The sequence below is a fragment of the Lepus europaeus genome, chromosome 3, assembly GCF_033115175.1.
Source record: "Lepus europaeus isolate LE1 chromosome 3, mLepTim1.pri, whole genome shotgun sequence".
Lineage (NCBI taxonomy): Eukaryota > Metazoa > Chordata > Mammalia > Lagomorpha > Leporidae > Lepus > Lepus europaeus.
Genome location: NC_084829.1, coordinates 122,342,364 through 122,363,063, shown reverse-complemented (window position 1 = coordinate 122,363,063; position 20,700 = coordinate 122,342,364). Strand labels below are relative to the sequence as shown.

Sequence of the window (20,700 nt, the reverse complement as noted above, 5' to 3'; positions counted from 1 at the left end):
TACTGAATTAACCAACTGCGTTTCCTCTCCGTTGATCCAAATTCTGGACTCCTTCTTATGAATAATGACCATGTAAAGCATCAAGATTTCTCTCTATGTTTCATCCTTCACTGAGTACCTTCTCATTCAAATGAATAAACTTATGTTTACAATTTGTTGTATTGTTTCTATGTGTGATATATACATTAATTTATTAAGTAATTGCAATAGCATCTGTTTATTCATCAAGACTTGGTTATTCAACCTTAATATTTTTATTCACTTGAGAAACAGTATGAGAAGAGAGAGAAAGAGAGACAGAAAGGAAGCTCTCCTATGTGTTGATTAACTCTCAAAATGCCTGCAGTGGCTGGGGTTGGAACCTGGATTCAGGACAGCAATCCAGGTCTCTCATGTGGGTGGCAGGGACAAAACCACTGGAGTCATCACGGGCTGCCTCCCAGTATTTGCATGGGCAGGAAGTTGAAATCAAGAACTAGGTTGGAATTAAACCCAGGCATTTCAATGTGATATGCAGGCATCTTAGCAGCTATCTTAATAACTCAGCCAAGTACCCACTCTCTCCTTAAGTTCTTATATGAACCAAGTGGTACCACATTCAGCAATGATTTATTGTGCATCTAATGCATCATGTTCAATACGGGTACTCACCAGGCACTACGGATACAAGAAAGCTATTATGCTTACATAGAATGAATAGCAATAGTAATGTAATTGATTTAATTTATAAGGATTATGGAGTATATGCACAGGGTGCAATGAAAGGTTGTAATTGGAGATCCTAATGATGTCCAGTAAGATAAGGAAGGAATTCCCCAAGAAATTATGTTAAATTCAAGTGAAAATGATGATGAATTAGTCAGGTGTAAGTAGGGCATTTACCTAGAAGAAGCAGGATACCTATTCCTTGACAAGCACATTGATAAACACTTTTTCTATTTTGCTCAGCAAGATGTGCTGCTATCTTTATTTTTTAAATGAGGAAGCTGAGGGAAAGATAATGGAAGTTATTGAGTGTCACACTGTGGTTAGGAGATGAAGGTAACAGTCAAAGTTTGCCTGGCTTTAATGCCCATCTTTTCATTTTAGTGCTGACACTGCTTACTCCTTAACACAGTGCTTTTGTATTGGTATTCTTCAAAGAAACGTTGCATTGAGTATAGACCTTATTATATAACCTGAAAACATTAACTGACATAAATGTGTTTGTAATTCTATGAAGAAAATGGTATTAATCTTTTTGCATTTGGGGTGATTTCGCTTAATTACCAAGATGGATATATTCCATTTTTTCCACTAATTACTTGTACTTTGTAAAGGACATCTTCACCTTTCCTTGCCAACTACCCACTTTCATTTTATCTGAAAACTTTGTGAGAAGAAAAGGTATCGCTGAAATATACTGCTGTGAGAGAACGTGTACGTGTATGTAATTTGCAATTCACATTTTGGAAAATCTAAATGTTCCCTCCTGTCAGTGTAATATGTAATACTTTTAGTTTATTTGTATGATGATCCAGGAATATTTGGAACATGCATGACTGTTCACTATGAAAACAACTCTTAGGAAAGGCAGAGGCTTAACTGCAAACTACTCTTCAGGCAATGGTTATTATAAAACATTTAAACTATCTTTTAGAAGCTTTACTTGTGCCAAAGCCCAAACTATTTGTAAAGGGTAGTTGTCAAAATCTATTACCTGGGGGATTTAAATTCACACAGACCACTTCACCAAATAGGGCCATGTGATTTCTATTATTATTGTTACTAATGTTTAAAAGCAGGCAATTTCCTAGTGGACACTTTTTCCTAGATGTAGAATTCTCTGCTATTTGCAAAATGTCTCTGTGGTCCTAAGAATATCATGCTTAAAAGGATTTCTTCATATTTTTTTATTGGCTTTTGATGATTTAAACCAGACATTACATTCTAAGTTCAAGCTATATTATATTAATGCTGTCCAAAAGTTGGATATTCTTTTAGAATACTTTTATTGCTCTTTTCGCAGAATATCATTTGTTATTACTAAAAATCCAATAAATCCAATGAAAAAATGCAATATTATCAATTGCATTTTAAGGACTTTAAAAGCCTTTGTTGTATTATGGTTCCTGGATGATCTTTTGTAGGCTACTGTTGAGTGGTGGCATAATCAGAATGCCATTTTTTCACTTGCTAAAAGGCCATTTATTTCATTGTAATCATTGTATTTTGTGAGTTCCATGAACTATACACTTAAGAGATTGACCAGTCTCTTCATGATTTCCCTTAGTGTACACAGTCAAATCATATTGAAGCAATGGTGTAATTCAAAACTACCTATGATACAATGAAATTTGGGACCTCAACACAAGGGATGAGATGATAATGAGTAAATTAAGCCTTTAAAGAAACACATTAAGCTTGTCTCTTTTTATAAAGAGGTATGGAAAGCTCTAGGGATGATTATTCCAAAGGAAAAAAGCTGGAGGAAGATTTGCTGATTTTTGTACTTAGTTCAACAATTTTTGCACTTGGTTCAACTGCTTGAACTAGGGGACTCGAACATTTTCAACATTTCTACAAAGCAAGAGCCATGCTTATGTGGCTTTGGCAACCCAGAAACTAGAAAACGCATGTCCTCGGTTATCTTCCTGATGACATCAACCCCATTTCACTGCCACTTGCTTCCAATAGCTGTTCTGATTTTTTTGAGAATGCAAGATTTATTTATGGACTTAGGAAATACAGATCAGATAAATAAAGCAGCAGAGAGATTAATTTCATCTATGATTATGCAGTAGCGTAAATTTTCGGTTTTTCTATTACTGAAGTATATAATGGAATATCAGAATTATTCACTGGTTTCTGATCCAGGCCTGTGTATATTTGGAGCTAATGCTAGAGGATCATCAACAGAGTTTATCTTACTTTATAATCTGATGCTCAAGACTCTGCATCTGAAGCTCCTCCAACTACTATTTTTATTCAAAATATTTTCTCTTGGCCATTCCTCCTCATCAAACAAAAGCTGGATGATTTTCTTTTTCTGTAACACAGCCTCTTTTCCCAGATAATTTTGACAAATTTCCAATTTATATCCTAGCACTGTTAAATAATTTTAGGCCCTGATCATCAAGATTCATAAATCATCCTGTAAGGCTTTAGATAAATACAAAGAAATTACTATGTATATAAAAATGCTTTCCAAAAATTTTGCTCCTCATAAACAGATGAGTTGAAAAATGACTTGAGAGCTGACCCAAATCACAAAGTTACAGACTTATCTCTTCTTAACTCAGAAGTGCAGGATTCCCATATAGTATTCTCTTCACTATTTTTTGTGGGGAAATATCAGATTTGATAACCGGCTCTCATCCTTTGGTAGTTAGAGCCTGCACAGCCAAGTATGTGTTCTTCCTAAATCAGGTCAGAATCCCCTTAATAAGGACAGTGATGGATTTACTAATAAGGTGATGGATTTACTACTTCAGGATGCCCTGTCAAAGTGTATCTGTTATTTTCCCTCATCTTCTTTCTTCAGAAATCCAAAGTCATCTTGGTGGTTCACTGTCTGTTTTGTATTTGGTAACTACTTTGTTTTTTAAAGGATTTATTTCTTTATTTATTTATAATAGTTACAGAGAGTGAGGGAGAGACAGAAAGACATCTTCCACCCATGGGCTCACTCCTTAGATGGCTACAACAGCCAGCGCTGGGCCAAGCAAAAGCCAGGAGTTCCATCTTGGTCTCTCACATGAGTGGCAGGTGCAGGTGTACACAGGTAGTTCTGGCATCTCTGGTGGTGGCTTTACTCACTTTTCCACAATGTAGGCCACCTTGATAAGTACTATAATCTCATACAAATATGTATACTCACCCATTGAAAGCAGCTGCTGAGTTTTGAATTCTGTGACTTCCCACTAGACCGGGAATCTTTCTCCACCATCACTTCTCATTTTATAATATATTAGTTATTTTGGCTTAGCCTGAAAATGCAACTGCAATAATTTATCCTGTAGGCTTGAAAAAAGCTATTGAAGCTTCTCAGTGTGTTTATTCAATTTAGGGCTCTTGATTTCATCTTCATGTGCTGCAATAGAGAAGAAAATTATCCTATTTATATTGATCATGATATATAGCAGTATAGCCTTTCTTAGTCTCCTTTAAAGAATTATTTATTTATTTGAAAGAGAGGCAGAGAGAGAGAGAGAGAGAGAGAGAGAGAGAGAGAGAGAGAACCATCTGCTTGTCTACTTCCTAGATGGCCACAATGGCTGGAGCTGTTCCAATCCGTAGCCAGGTACTAAGAGTTTCTTCCAGGTCTCCCATGTGGGTGCAGGAGCCCAAGGACTTGGGCCATCTTCTACTGCTTTCCCAGACCACAGCAGAGAGCTGGATTGGTAGTGGAGCAGCCAGGACTCAAACCAGCACCCATATGTGATGCTGGCGCTACAGGTGGCAGCTTTACTCGCTACACCACAATGCCAGCCCCGCCTTTTTTTTTTAACACCAAACCCATTTTTAAAAATCTACATATATACAGGTGTCTAAGGTTGTTGTTTCACCAACAAGAAAACCCTACTTTAAGGAAATAGCCCTTTAAAAATATTTTACTTCTTTAATATAATAAAATAATAATAACAATTGTAAATTTATGCAGTAAAATGTGATGTTGATATATTTTTACAATTTGAAGTGATTAAACTGATATTTAACATAGCAGACTCTTCACATACTTATCATTTTTGTGGTAGACACTTGAAATTATTCCTGTGGCAAATTTAAACTATTTTTCTTCTTTTTTATTTTTTTTTGACAGGCAGAGTGGATAGTGAGAGAGAGAGAGACAGAGAGGAAGGTCTTCCTTTTTTGCCGTTGGTTCACCCTCCAATGGCCGCTGCGGACAGCGCATCTCGCTGATCCGAAGCCAGGAGCCAGGTGCTTCTCCTGGTCTCCCTTGCGGGTGCAGGGCCCAAGCACTTGGGCCATCCTCCACTGCCTTCCCGGGCCATAGCAGAGAGCTGGCCTGGAAGAGGGGCAACTGGGATAGATCCGGCGCCCCAACCGGGACTAGAACTCAGTGTGCCAGCGCCGCAAGGCGGAGGATTAGCCTGTTAAGCCACAGCGCCGGCCAAAATATTTTTCTTCTAAATGCAGCTTTGTGCCCTTTGTGCCAGTATCTTCCTTTTCCTTATCCACCAGCTACTCTAGCATCCGCCAATCATCATTCTACTCTTTACTGCTGGGAGTTCACGTTTTGCAGGTTCCACATATCAGTGAGCTTGTGTATTACTTAGCTTCATGTGACTTATTTATTTCCTTAGCAAAACACCTAAAAGCCCATTTTGGACACATCTTTAGCTACCTAGAATCATTTAATTCTATATGATTTCTAGAATCCATTTCCATTTACACATGCCAATGCTATATTCTCTATATTGTCACCCAAATCCATAAGTGAGAAGAACAAAAAGGATCAGCACCTTGGACCTCTTCCTTTTTTTTAATTTCCCATTATATTGTAAGCATTTTTATATGAAATGAGTATTGAGCTTTAATAATTCAGAGCAGTCAAAGCATTCAGTTTTTTCATATTTTCTAACAGGTTGTTGAGGAAGTATAATGATATATAGGACATTGTTTTTACATATATCTGAAGCTGTGATATGATTGAAATCACATTGCATTAAAGCAGGTAGAATACATTTAGCTTTATTTGACTGAATAATGATAATGAAATTGTATCTCATTTTATTTCAGTTGTATTCTTCAAGTTACCACTAACTCTGATCATAAAAATGATCAGGGTTGGGGGAGGGGCTTGTTTCATTCTATACTATTGTTTTGATGGATTTGATGGATTTGTTTTTAAATCATATCATTTCCATCTATTTTCAATTTGTTGATAACTCACTAACCTCACTGACTCCCATATATAGTTTTTTTTTTTGGTATCCTTTTATATTAACTTCAAATGAATGCTCAATGTTTCTTTCCAGAACTTACAAAGGAGAAAGAAGTGAAGGTCCCAACTTCCCTCAAGGAAAAAGGTAATTATGTATAAAAATAAAATCCGATTGATATTCCTATTGCATGTTAATTTTTTTACAAAAAGAAATGTGATTTGTTTTAGGCTTTGGAAATCATAATTTTTATATCCTCTAATGTTTCTGAGCAAAGGAAAAAGTACTGAATTCTCAAAATCAAATTCCTAATTGTACAATGGAACAGTAAGAATAGAGTAGTTATGTCAGAAACACTGAAAAATTTCAAAAATAATATGAATTCTGATTCCATGGTCCTGTAAGGAAATGGAGAGATCCACCTTTTTTGAAAAGACTTTTTAAAAAATTTATTTGAAAGGCAGAGGGGAGAGAGAGAGAGAGAGAGAGAGGGAGAGAGAGAGAGAAAGCCATCTTCTGCTGCTTTCCCATGTGGTAACAGGGAGTTGAACAGAAGAGGAGCAGACAGGACTTGACTGGAGCTCAAATAGGATGCCAGTGTCTCAGGTGGCAGCTAACCTGCTGCGCCACAGCACCAGCCCTGGGAACTACCTTTCATAAATACTCAGAAAAATCTTGGCTGATATTTTGTGATCTGATAATTGTTTACAGCTCTTGTCTTATTGCCTGTAGAACAGTGGTCTTTCTACTTGTTATTTGTTGAACATATGGTTAGTGGTACCTTAAGTGTGTGAGTTTAAAGTAAATTGAAATTATGCTATTACAAAAATTAAAGGAAAGGAAAAAAGAAAGATAGGAAGGGAGGTTTGAGGGAGTGAAGTATAATTATCTTCTTTGAATTGTATCTACGGAGTGCAAGAAATATATTCTCTTTATACTAATAAAAAGATTTTAAAAACTTGAGATGGGGCTGGTGCCGTGGTACACTAGATTAAACCTCCTTGAATAAGTATAATAAAATACTGCAGGCCGGCGCCTTGGCTTAACAGGCTAATCCTCCGCCTTGCGGCGCCGGCACACCGGGTTCTAGTCCCGGTTGGGGCACCGGACTCTATCCCGGTTGCCCCTCTTCCAGGCCAGCTCTCTGCTATGGCCCGGGAAGGCAGTGGAGGATGGCCCAAGTGCTTGGGCCCTGCACCCGCAAGGGAGACCAGGAGAAGCACCTGGCTCCTGGCTTCGGATCAGCGAGATGCGCTGTCCGCAGCGGCCATTGGAGGGTGAACCAACGGCAAAAAAGGAAGACCTTCCTCTCTGTCTCTCTCTCTCTCACTATCCACTCTGCCTGTCAAAAAAAAATAAAAAATAAAAAAAATAAAATAAAATAAAATACTGCAAACTGCTTTCCTTAAAACAACATAAATGAGGCCAGCGCCGCGGCGCACTAGGTTAATCCTCCGCTTGTGGTGCTGTCATCCAATATGGGGATCGGTTCTAGTCCCGGTTGCTCCTCTTCCAGTCCAGCTCTCTACTGTGGCCTGGGAAAGCAGTGGAGGATGGCCCAAGTGCTTGGGCCCCTGCACCCACATGGGAGACTGGGAGGAAGCACCTGGCTCCTGGCTTTGGATTGGCTCAGCTCCAGCTGTGGCGGCCAATTGGAGAGTGAACCAGTGGAAGGAAGACCTTTCTCTCTGTCTGTCTCTCTCACCGTCTGTGACTCTAGCTGTCAAAAAAAAAAAAAAAAAAAAAAAAAAAAAAAGCAAAAAACTTGAAACTAGGTATTGAAAGCAATGATTGGCCGGTGCCGTGGCTTAACAGGCTAATCATCTGCCTTGCAGCGCCAGCACACCGGGTTCTAGTCCCGGTTGGGGCGCCGGATTCTATCCCGGTTGCCCCTCTTCCAGGCCAGCTCTCTGCTATGGCCTGGGAAGGCAGTGGAGGATGGCCCATGTCCTTGGGCCCTGCCACCCGCACGGGAGACCAGGAGAAGCACCTGGCTCCTGGCTTCAGATCAGCGAGATGTTCCGTCCGCAGCGGCCATAGGAGGGTGAACCAATGGCAAAAAGGAAGACCTTTCTCTCTGTCTCTCTTTCTCACTATCCACTCTGCCTGTCAAAAAAAAAAAAAAAAAAAAGCAATGATTTAAAATAAAATAAAATAATAAATGCTGTTGTGGATTAGATATAATAGAGCTCTAAACAATTATTGAAGCAAGGAGGGACTTTAGGGTGAGGTACTATCATTCCTCTTAACTTATAAATAAATTAAACTTGAATCGTCTAACAATTTTATGAAGTAATTATAGTTTGTAGCAAAGTCAACATTATAACTCCAGTCTCCAAAACATGCACTACTGTCTTTAAATGTGCCATGGTGTACCTCTGACCCTCCCATTGTGGTAGAGTTGGAATAAGGTGGATTTTGATATATGACATATTTCAAATTGTGTCCCCTGAAACATAAGTAAGCATGCTGACTCCAATGCAATGCATTTAGTGTCTAACTAATGCAAGCAAATTCTGTGGGCATGGCATTGTGCTCCCAGTTATCTAATATTTCTTGATGTCAAAATGAACAGTATCAATTTTTCATTGTACCCATATTAGTGAAACATTGAAACTGAAATATACCTACTCTAGTGAGTGATAGAAAGCAGAGCCTATTTCTACATTTACCCTGAGAGATCAGCTTACTGGCATTTTTTTTATTCAAAAGAGAAAGACTCCTGGTGAATTTACATGAGAATGTGTTACAGTTGAGAGAGATAAGGAGAACATCCGGAAGGGAAAGCTGACAGAAGACTCAGTCAGAGTAATGAAGGATACATGTAGAGCTTCCATTAATCGGAACAGCACCATATACAAACCAAGCCCTTAGGCCATGGTTTTCTAATTTTGCAATCAATGTTAAATTAAACAAAATTTTTATTTAATGAAACATGAGAGCAAAACATTTTTTTCTCAGCTCACGTATTTACTTCATATTTTTAAAAGCATTTAAAGCAACATAGCTGCAAACCTATTAAAGGATTTTTGTTTCATTTTGGAAATGTATTAATACATCAAAAATGTTACTGTCAGCATCCCCAATGCAGTAGTTCATAGTTGTTCTGCACTATTTTTATGTTAGCATGACACATAAATTAGGATATTTTGCCTTGCACAAGGATTAATACACATTGTGTTAAATGGCCAAGGGGTAGATTAATATTTCTATATGTTGTTATTCAACAATTGGATAAATTGTGAAGATTAAGGAAACCCTTGGTTTTAAATTGGAAATTACATAGAAAAATAATCAATCTTTTTTTAAAAAAAATATCTTGCAGAATCTCAGTCATTAATGTGATGTACACTGTTATTTAATGCTATAACTAGTACTCCAACAGTATTTTTTCACTTTGTGTTTCTATGGGAGGACAAACTGTTGAAATCTATATATATACTAAACTGATTTTCTATATATAAAGAGATTTGAAAATGAATCTTGATGGGAATGGAAGGGGAGAGTGAGTGGGAGGGGGGAGGGTTGCGGGTAGGGGGGAAGTTGTGTGGGGGGGAAGCCTTTGTAATCCATGAGCTGTACTTTGGAAATTTATATTCACTAAATAAAATAAATAAATTAAAAAAAAGATTAAGGAAATAAACCTCAATTTACTAAAACTCAATTTATTATAAATAAGCTATAGATTTGTTTATCTTGATCTCATTAGTGATGGGATATTTCTACAACAACAAAAATTGAATCGATTTGATAGTATTAAGTGATTTAATCACATAGTGATGAATTTTCTTTGCCGAATTCAGGCATCGATATAAAAAAATAGAAACAAGAAGACATTTTTAATTTTTAACATTATTCACTTATTTATTTACTTGGAAGGGAGAGATATCACCTATATGCTGGTTAACTCCAGAAATATACATAATTGTCAGGTCTGGGTCAGGCTGAAGCCAGGCACCTACAGCTCAATTCTAGTCTCCCCTGCAGGAGACTGGGACTCAACAATTTAAGCGATCGCCTGCTGCCTCCCAGGGCACACAGGAAGATGGAATCCAGAGTGGAGCCAAGACTCCAACCCAGATACCAAAATATGGAACACAGAATCTTAAATGTTATTTCAAGCACATGTCTCCTTTAAAAAACATTTATTTTTAATTTATTTGAAAGGCAGAAAGATACGTCCACATTTGTATAGACAAATGCATTTTTTGTTAATTTCAGTCTTTGATCACTGAAAGCATAAACTCGTGAGTCTTCTGTCTTTTTCTTACCTTCCAGACATCTTTTCATAATCCCAAACACCTGCTCAGTGTAGTGCCAGGAAGTTCCTGGTCTGAGACAATAGTGATGGGGACAAGAGAACATGCAGAACATTAAAGAAAATGTATTTTTTCACTTAAATCTTTATTTCACTAATTGAATTTTTACTTTGTTGCATCATTTTCTTCAAAATTGCTAATGAAAAGTATTAGGCAGATCTTATATAAAAAGTCCATTGAATGTAATTAATAGAAATATTAATTTTCATTGTGTTATTTTTACTTTAGAAGTTGAGCCCTCAGTTTACTGGCAGAATATTTCATTAGTCATTTTTGTTTTCCCACTTAAAGTGGGAACTACAACATTAAAGGTGCTTCAAAATTCTATGTATTGAATTCATTTTATTTTCAAACATCCCAGTAAAGTTGAGATCTGCTGTGCTTAATGCAATGACAGTGTAGGGCATTTTATCTGTGACTAGAATCATGATGTACAAAGTGACTTTTTCTTTCCCCCTTGGGAGGTGGTGTTCCTTTAGCCTTGCTATCAAAGGGATCAGCATCATCTCACACATATCAGAACAGCCTCATTTGAAATGAATTTTTGTTAACAGTAGTAATTGGAAAAAAGTTGGTAGATGGAAGGTTCAACACTTGTTTTAGTAAATAGAAAACTCCTTCAAAAAGCTTCACTGAATTTCTCCTAAAAGAGTATTAGACATAATATGACAATATCCTGCTCACTTTCACAAGAAGTTAATCTATTGTGTGCTAATCTTTCAAGACTTAAAGAGCAATAGCATATTCTTCTTTGGATAATGTTAAAGACATTATATATTGTTGTTATATGTTGTTAATGTCATTTAGGCACAGAAATCATCTATTGAATTAATATGAAAATATTGTTCCAAATCTAGGATCTGAGATTCTTATTATGTGGTAGATACAAAGAATTTAGCTTTTCACAATCTCATTTTCCATTACAATGTATATATAGATACCAAAGTGAGTAAAGTGTGTGTGTATGAGTGTACATATATATTCAGGCTTCAAGGGCTCTTCTTTTCCCCAGACTTTAAAATCAGACGTAAAACATAGATGGATAAATTTTAAAGACATAGCCTTGTGAAGTCAAGAGAAAAACATATAATTGGATGAAAAACAAAATAGAAAACAAGATAATGAGTCAGGATAAACTGTGTTGGTGCTGGGCTCTGGATGGAGAATCATGGACCAGCAGTTGTATTCCTATACAACGAAGGTAGTAATGTCCATTATGGTAAGCAAGTGCTTTAAGTGAGTCTTAAAAGGAAGTGTTAATCCATGTCTGAAGTGGAGAACAGAACAGAAAATAGTAATGAAAAAAAAAAAAAAGAAAAGAAAGATAAAAAGAAACCCTAGTTAGCATTATAATACAAAAATTTTAGATAATAGTAGCAATGTCTCTTCACACGACATCATGAGTTGATAAATCAAAGCAAAGCGAGGACCTCAAAACAATCTATCAGAAACATCAGAAAAAATTACTAGATTAAATGAGAAATTTGAGTCATTCAAAAACTTTAAACAGACTGTTCAAGGCCGGCACCGCGGCTCAATAGGCTAATCCTCCGCCTGCAGCGCCAGCACACCGGGTTCTAGTATTGGTCAGGGCGCCGGATTCTGTCCCGGTTGCCCCTCTTCCAGTCCAGCTCTCTGCTGTGGCCCGGGAGTGCAGTGGAGGATGGCCCAAGTGCTTGGGCTCTGCACCCCATGGGAGACCAGGAGAAGCACCTGGCTCCTGCCTTCGGATCAGTGCGGTGCGCTGGTTGCAGCACGCCAGCCGCAGCGGCCATTGGGGGGTGAACCAACAGCAAAAGGAAGACCTTTCTCTCTGTCTCTCTCTCTCACTGTCCACTCTGCCTGTCAAAAACCAAACCAAACCAAAACAAAATAAACAAACAAACAAACAAAACAGACTGTTCAATAACAGACAGCAGTAATTCATCACAAACTTCTGACAAAAGACATAAGGGACTTCTAAACCTCCAATGAAAAGTCCATCATCTTAAGTATATCAGAAGTGATAAATACTAAAATTGCCATTCTTTCAACCATCAGTGAAAAGATGTAATAATTTAAAGGGAGAATCAACATTTTTTCCTCAGAAGATGTTATCATCTCAATAAAAAAACAAGTGTATATGCAAACAAGTATCTATAAGCCTTTCACTATAAAGTAAATTAAATGTTATCACAAAAACTAAAAAAAGAAAGGAAGAAAGGAAGGAGGATAGAGTGAGGGAAGGAAAAAGATGGAGGGAGGGAAAGGAAAAAGGAGAGAAGTATCATTATATTCTCAGAATTGTGTCAATGAACTCCATGAAGCTGTTTTTTTTTTTTTTACTTTTATTTAATGAATATAAATTTCCAAAGTACAGCTAATGGATTACAATGGCTCCCCGCCCCAATAACTTCCCTCCCACCTGCAACCCACCCCTTTCCCGCTCCCTCTCCCCTTCCATTCACATCAAGATTCATTTTCAATTATCTTTATATACAGAAGATCAGTTCAGTATATATAAAGTAAAGATTTCAACAGTTTGCCCTCACTTAGCAACACAAAGTGAAAAATACTGTTGGAGTACTAGTTATAGCATTAAATCACAGTGTACAGCACATTAAAGACAGAGATCCAAATTCATTAATTTTCTATGCAATTTCCAAATTAACACCAGGTTTTTTTTTTCATTTTCAATTATCTTTATATACAGAAGATCAATTCAGTATATACTAAGTAAAGATTTCATCAGTTTGCACCCACACAGAAACAAAGTGAAAAATACTGTTTTAGTACTAGTTATAGCATCACTTCACAGTTCTCTTTATATTAATAAATAATCAATTATTTTAAAGCAGTGATTAGCAAAATTCCTAGCTATCAGATTAAGCTACAAAACTTGATAGTGCTCCCTAATGTCAATGATGAGTAATTTCAAAATATGTTAGTTAAATGAAATCTTATCCACAATTGTAGCAAAATCTTTAACAAAGAATAAATTTAACTTGATATTTACAATATTTTCATGTAAAAAATCAAGAACCAGTTTTGAAATCAATTTAAAAAGACCTGAGTATATTTTTCAGTTGTCTTTTTCCTTTCTGCAATATAGCTCTTGTCTCTACAGCAACATATAAATACCAGTTAAAATATGAACAACATTTTTACAGTGGAACATGATAAATTCTAAATTTACTAAAATTAATTTTGAAATGCAAATGGATTTGGATGTGATACTTGTTTTTAAAAAACTTGGGGAGCGGAGATGGGGTTTTGATATAGTAGACTAAGCCTCTACCTATGGCGCCAACACCCCATATGAGAACTGGTTCATGTCTGGGCTGCTCCTCTTCTGATTCAGTTCTCTGTTATGGCCTGGGAAAGCAGTAGCAGACAGTCACGTGCTTGGGCCCCTGCACCCATGTGGGAGACTCCTGGCTTTGAATGGGCCCAGCTCTGGCCATTGCAGCCAATGGGGATTGAACCAATAGAAAGAAGATCTCTCTATGTCTCTCCCTCTCTGTCTTTCTCTCTTTCTCTCTCTGTTCCTCTCTCTCTCCCTTTCTCTCTCTCTGTAACTCTACCTCTCAAATAAATAAATAATTAAAATCTATTTATTTATTTATTTATTTATTTTACTTGAAAATCAGAGTTACACAGAGAGAGAAGGAGAGGCATAGAGAGGGAGGTCTTCCATCTGCCGGTTCACTCCCCAATTGACCGCAAAGGACGGAGCTGTGCCAGTCCAAAGCCAGGAGCCAGGAGCTTCTTCAGGGTCTCCCTGTGGCTGCAGGGGCCCAAGGACTTGGGCCATCTTCTACTGCTTTCCCAGGCCATAGCAGCGAGCTAGATAGAAGTGGAGCAGTCAGGACTCGAACCAGCGCCCATATGGGATGCCGGCACTGTAGGTGGTGGCTTTACCCGCTATACCATAGTGTCAGCCCCTAAAATCTTTTTAAAAAGGAGTAAAATGGAACTTATTATTACAGAATTATTTTAGTTTAATACTATGTAATCAACATACATATAGGAAAAAACACTAAGAAATATAATAGTAATTCAGTAAATGAAATCCTGAATGTTGGGAAATATATTATAGTGCAGATATATAACTGGACAATTAAATGAAAATACATAACTGCTTCTAATATGAAAAAATTAAATTTCATTATGTTTGCACAGAAACCAATTTAAGATATTTCAGGATGATGGTAAAAGACAAACTTCAAATATTAAGCAAAATGGAAGAGTCAATCAATAATGTATATATATGTATATATAAAACTTTTAGATGGGGAGTTCTTAAGACACAAAGAGAGCAAATCCAAAGGGAACAATTAGTTACACAATTGAAAAATGTATTTCAGAGTATATAATGAACAAGGGATAAATAACCAAATGACATTTTAAATATCTTCAGATTTTAATTTTAAAAATAAAGGAAACATGTTTGAATGTTCCTTTGGAAAGAGATGAGGATGAAAAGACTAATGTTCCACATAAACTTAGTGAATAGTAAAGTTAGTACTTAAACTTGAGGAATCCAGACTATTCTTAGTATGAGTTGAGTGCGACCAATTTGAGTGGCAGTGTTACTAATCTATCTTCCTGCTCTTTATTTCCTAGAAGTTGGTATTTTATGTCTGTTCAGTTGTCATTAGTTTTTGCATATCATTATAAGCTTCCCAATGGTGGTTAAATAAGCACTGATTTATCCAGATTCAAGTTTGCCTGATTTGAAAGATTATATATTGCGTATTCTGTTTTTACAATTGATCTTAGCCAAAAGGCCGAGAAGCAATGTGTATTCTGTTTTTATGAGAAAAAAATCAAAGTCCATTGGTCTCAGCAACTTATTCCAAAGGGAACCTTTTAGAATATGTAAACTCAATGTATGTAAACTTGACCATTGTTGTTACATTGCTACATTTAGTGACTCCAAATATTCTAATATCCAATGGTGAACATAAATATAGCATTTGTTTTAAAAATAAATTCGCATATGAATGTTTTTCAGTGGTCTGATTCTATTTAAGCTGGTATTATAGGGAATTAATTTGTCTTTGGTAACTAATAACTCTAGTGAGAAAGCTCAGTTAATCTGTATATTTGATTCACCATTCTGAATTTTTAAAATTATCTAATATTACTGCAATTCACTTACATAATTACCATTCATGATACTGTTAACCTCTGAAATATATTAAGACTTACCGTAATAGTTTTAAAGTCTAATACTTAGTCCATAGAAGTTTATTTAATAATAAATATCAGTATTTTATTTTCTGTTGATTTTATTCCCTTCTGATTTAACTTGTTGGTGTGATTTAATTGTACTTTTAAGTATATTAAGGAAAAATGTTATGAATCTTGTGTTAACAGAGAAGAAATTGATGCACAAAGATTAAATGATTATCCAATATTTCTATGCTGAAATAATTACTTTGTGTCCTCTTTAAGGGCCACTGGAAAAATTAATTTCTTTCTTCAATATTGGAATATATCTACACATTTATTCTAACATGTAATCATGATTTTTTGTTTTCAAAATAACTTTATTTATCTGCTAAGAATTGAGTAAAGCTACAGATAATTTGTTGATATAAAAATGACCAATCAGGATTCTTGAGCTTAAAATGTCAATAAATGCTATTACAAATCCATGATGATTCATTTTTGAAGAATCATTAAAGTGAAAGTTTTGCTAATAACAGACACCAATGTCTAAAATTATTCCAGTTATGCTGATTATTTCAAATTCTAACTTGACAAATTGCTAAAGGTTCTATGTTAGTAAGAAAAGTGAAGTGTCCCTCAGCGGATCAAACTGCCTCTTCGGACACACATATCCTACGTTGAATTGATGACTTCAGTACTGACTCCTCCACTTCCAATACTCCTTCTTGCTAAAACATCTGGGAAGGTAGCAGATAAAAACTCAAGTGCTTGGGTCTCTGCCACATACATGGATGAGCAGGATGGAGTTACTAACTCCTGGATTGGCATACCTAGCCCTGGCAATCGCAGAGGAGTGAGCCACAACATAGCAGATCTCTCACTCTCTCTTTCTCTCTTTGCTTTCAAGTAAATGAACAATTGATTTTTAAAATGTGGTTGCAGGAGCCGGAGTTTTCTCCATAATAATAGCTTTATAAGAGCAATGTATGTAATCCCTATGAATTTTTTCCTTCATTCAAAAAGTTAAAGTACAACTATCATTCATGTATAACTATATATATGTAATAAAAATAAAATTAGAAGCTTGTATCCCAAAACGAGTATGATTCCTTTAATGTTGTTCTTTCCATTTAAAGTATCACTCAAAGGGGAGAACTGGGATAAGAGTATGCCACTCTGCAAGTCTGTGTCTCCTGTCCTCCAAGATATTTTACATTCTAAAATGCTTCTCTCTTTGACTAGAAATTATTAAAATATCATAACAGGCTTTTTCAATTTTCATTGAAAATTTGAGTGTGTTATTTTTCATGTAAAGCTATCTATAATTTTTACATATTTGAACCATATATAGTAGTATGCACACTTAAACATATGAACTTTTATTAACTTAATTGCTCATTATCACTTCAAGTTTAATAAAATCACAGCAGGTACCGAGAGTAGCAAGCCAAAATTTGGTTAATGGATCTTTTTCATGAGGTAAAAACAAAGAATATTGTTTATTTACCTTGGCAAGAAATCTTTTTCACAACATTCTGAACCCATTGAAGCCTACTGGTTCCTTAGCTGGAATACATCTTCCCAGCTGTCTACAGTCTTCAGATAATATCACAAAACCTTGTTACAACCGGCTATTCTTTGTGTGACTTACAATGTGTGCAGCTGCTTCCAGTTATATCTTACCTATTTAAATGTGTGCCCTTCACACTAGGAAGGAAAGACTAATGAAGCCTACACAGGTAGGCATAAAAGAAAGAATAGATAAAGTCAAAAGGACAGGATCAGAAATATGTTACACTGTTTCTAGCATACACAAAAGACCAGGGGTCATGAAATTGAAAAGATGACACAATGAGGCAGGAGCTAAGTATGCATTTATTCTGTGCAGCAAAGACAGAATGCCCTGTAGCCAAATTTGTGTTTTTAGTGTCCACTCAGCGAACTTTTTGAGCATCAAACTCCTATGGGAATCTTTCCAAAGAAGGATTGCAGAGTCAGGGGTTAGGCATAAAAAATTGAATCATATATCAAGAACTTTCCTTATGAACTAGTCATTTTAGAATTACACCTACAGAAGCTTATAAATCATAATTATTTTTCTTGTGGGCCAAGTTAGGATAGGTGATGCAAAATATAGACAGATACAGACACAGAGAGACAGAGAACATGTAGTGTAGGCATGTTTTGTGTATACATAGATGTTATGGAAAAGCACAGTGCTCTGTAACATGGGGCACTAGCTTCTATTGTGAAATAACTGTCTATAAGCTAATTCATTCACATAGCCACTCTGAATAGATTTTTTTAAAAGATTTATGTTATTTAATCAAATGGTAGAGTGTCACACAGTGAGAGACAGAGAGAGAAAGAGATCTTCTATTCGCTGGTTCTCTTCCCAAATGGCTGAAAGGCTGGGAATTGTCTAGACCAAACCCAAGAGCCTGGGACTTCATCTGGGTCTCCAGCATGGGTGACTGGAGCCCAAGTACTTGGTATCTTTCCCTGCTTTCCCAGGAGCCTTAACAGGGAGCTGGATTGGAAGCAGGGTGGTGAAGACTTGAACTGGCACTCCAATATGGGATGCTGGTGTTGTAAGAGATGGCTTAATCCACTGAGCAACAGTGCTGGCTTCTGGTTAGTTTTAAATAACAGGAGTAAGTAATATATCAAAATCTTAAGATGTCATGGACGTTTGGCCTAGTGTATAAGACACAGCATATGAAACCACATTCCATATCAAAGAGCTTGAGTGCCAAGTCTTGCTCTGCTTCTCACTCTAACCTTCTGTCACTTTGGGTACTGAGAGAAAATGGTGATCAGCCCAAGTGATTGAGTTCTTGCCACAAATGTGATACACTGGGGTTGAATTCCCAGCTCATGGCCTCAGTGGCAGCCAGAAGTACATTGTGGGAATTTGGGGAGTGAAACAGCAGATGAGAGTCTCTCCATCCATCATATTTAATCTTTCTGTCTGCCTCTCAAATAAATAAACATATTTTTTTTAAATTCTAAAGAAAATGTGAAACAGAATTCAATTTCTGTGGATCAGTTCTAATTTAATCAGTTATTTTTCACTCATAAAAGAATTTTCATTAATAGGACAGGAATTTCAGATCATATTTTTGTTAAACAATGTAAAATGAAGTTAAACATTTAATTTTGAAGTTAAACATATTGTTCCAGAATTAGATAAAAGTGAAGATTCAAATCTGTTTGTGCCTCTCTATTGAGTAAGTACTTAGACAAATTATTAAGCCTTAATGTTGCCTTTGTAAAGTGGGTCTAATAACATTTATCTCATAGGAATTATAAAGAAAGATTATATAATTCATTGATTTTTTTTCAAGAAATATTTATTTACCAGAATTATTTGCAAAGAACAATATAAGCAACACCATTTAGCAGACAAAATAGATCTTCATTCCAGGACATATGAATTTTATGTTTTTAGAATAGAGAGCCACTAAATATATATAAAATATTATAAGAATATCATATATTAGGTGCTTATAATATATTTAGCCTAGTGAATACTGTGTGCCAAATGGAACATATAAGTTACTGGAAAATAGTTATTAGTTTATTTTGTTATACATAAGGGTCTCTCCATGCTGCAGAAGGAAATGTAATCATGACAATAAAAAAGTGAGAAAAATATCAATAATATTCAGTGCCTATCTTGCAAATTACTTAAAATAGAGTCATTCTGAGATGAATGCAAATTCTTAACATTATTAAATTGAGTACATTTCTTTTTCTTATGAAGACAAAATAAATACTCTTAAATTGTGTGGATCACTATTACAGTCTTTCACTGAGTTGCTCCACTTGACAATACAGTGTTGATGACATTGAAAAATCATTAATGAAGGTCCATTCCCCAGGCCATCAGCAATTTATATTTCATAAATGAAATCAACAGCTTGGAAAATTCAGTGCTGCATATGAAATGGCAGGCTGTCTGTCTCAACAACTCAGCATGGGGATGTCTTGCTTCCACGTTTCTGCTATGCTTGCATGTGGAGCCTAAAATGAAGGGCTCTAGTGGCACATGGTCACGGCAACTCAATATTTTGTGGTTATACAATTCTACCCAGTAGTAGGGAAATGAACAGCAAAGATAAACTCAAAAATAAGTTTCCTTTTCTCTTTCTTACATTCATGTCCTGATTGCCAACATTAACCATAATTTACTGAAGAGTCTCTGTACAAAAGTTTTAAATAAACTTTTAAAATGTGTATTTTGGGGCCAGTGCTGTGGCATAGGAGGTAAAACTGCCGCCTGCAGTGCCAGCAACCCATATAAGCGCTGGTTCGAGTCCCGGGTGCTCCACTTCCAATCTAGCTCTCTGCTATGGCCTGGGAAAGCAGTAGAAGACAGCCCAAGTCCTTGGGCCTCTGCATCCACATGGGAGACCCAGAAGAAGCACCTGGCTCTTGGCTTTGGATCAGCCCAGCTCCAGTCATTGTGGCCCTCTGGGGAGTTAATCAGGGGAGGAAGAACTCTCTCTCTCTCTCTCTCTCTCCCTCTGCCTCTTTGTAAACTCTGCCTTTCAAATAAATAAATAAATAAATCTTTAAAAAATTAAAAAGAATATATATGTAAATATTTTATATGACCAGAAACAAGTCACAGTTAAGAATAGAAGTCTCATATGATCAAAAAATTGGAGACGCAACCATCAATAGAACTACCATCAACAGATTTTGTACTGATGGACCAAGCAGCATAATAAAACTGCTGCTCACCTTGGGCAATATCTTAAGAATTTCTCACATATCAACTACTGTTTTGCATATTCAGGGATGAAACAGCAGTTCGGAAAGGAAATAAGAGAAAATTATCCTGAAAATCCATGCATTGAGTTTAGAAGAGTAATTAAAAAATAACTACTTTTGTTACATATGTCACTTAACTTTCCCTATCAATGTAACAATTATTTTTCTATTTCATTAGTGACAAATATTGACATAGCTTGATTTTAAATCCAGATTTTGTTACCCCACACTCTTCTAAAAGTATTTATAACTTGTATGAAGTCATCTTGGTATTACTGTTTATGTAACATAAAAAAAAGCAGCAGTTCTACCATAGTGACAGCCTTATGCAAGTTGGATAATGGGCTTATAAGCTGGATAGAAGTGCTTATAAAATTTTTTTATGTTTCATAAAGTAGGTTCTGAAAGTTTTGTTCACAAAGTGGATAAAAATTTCTCCTCAACTTTCTGTTTTCCAGTAACCTTTTGAAGAACAATAAGACTGTGATTATTCCATTTCAAGGTTTTAAATATGTGATTTATAGAGTGAGTGCCAGGTTCTTTTAGATAGATACTCTGAC

The 20,700-nt window shown here is 36.1% G+C and overlaps 1 protein-coding gene across 1 annotated transcript in view; it reads left to right on the top strand.

Moving 5' to 3' along the window:
* LOC133756651 (triadin-like) overlaps positions 1–20,700 on the top strand; it is a 284,878-nt gene that overhangs the window by 126,961 nt on the left and 137,217 nt on the right. The window contains exon 12 of the mRNA XM_062187259.1: positions 5,982–6,032. Coding sequence (XP_062043243.1) covers positions 5,982–6,032 — 51 coding nt within the window. The remainder of the gene's footprint in view (positions 1–5,981; positions 6,033–20,700) is intronic.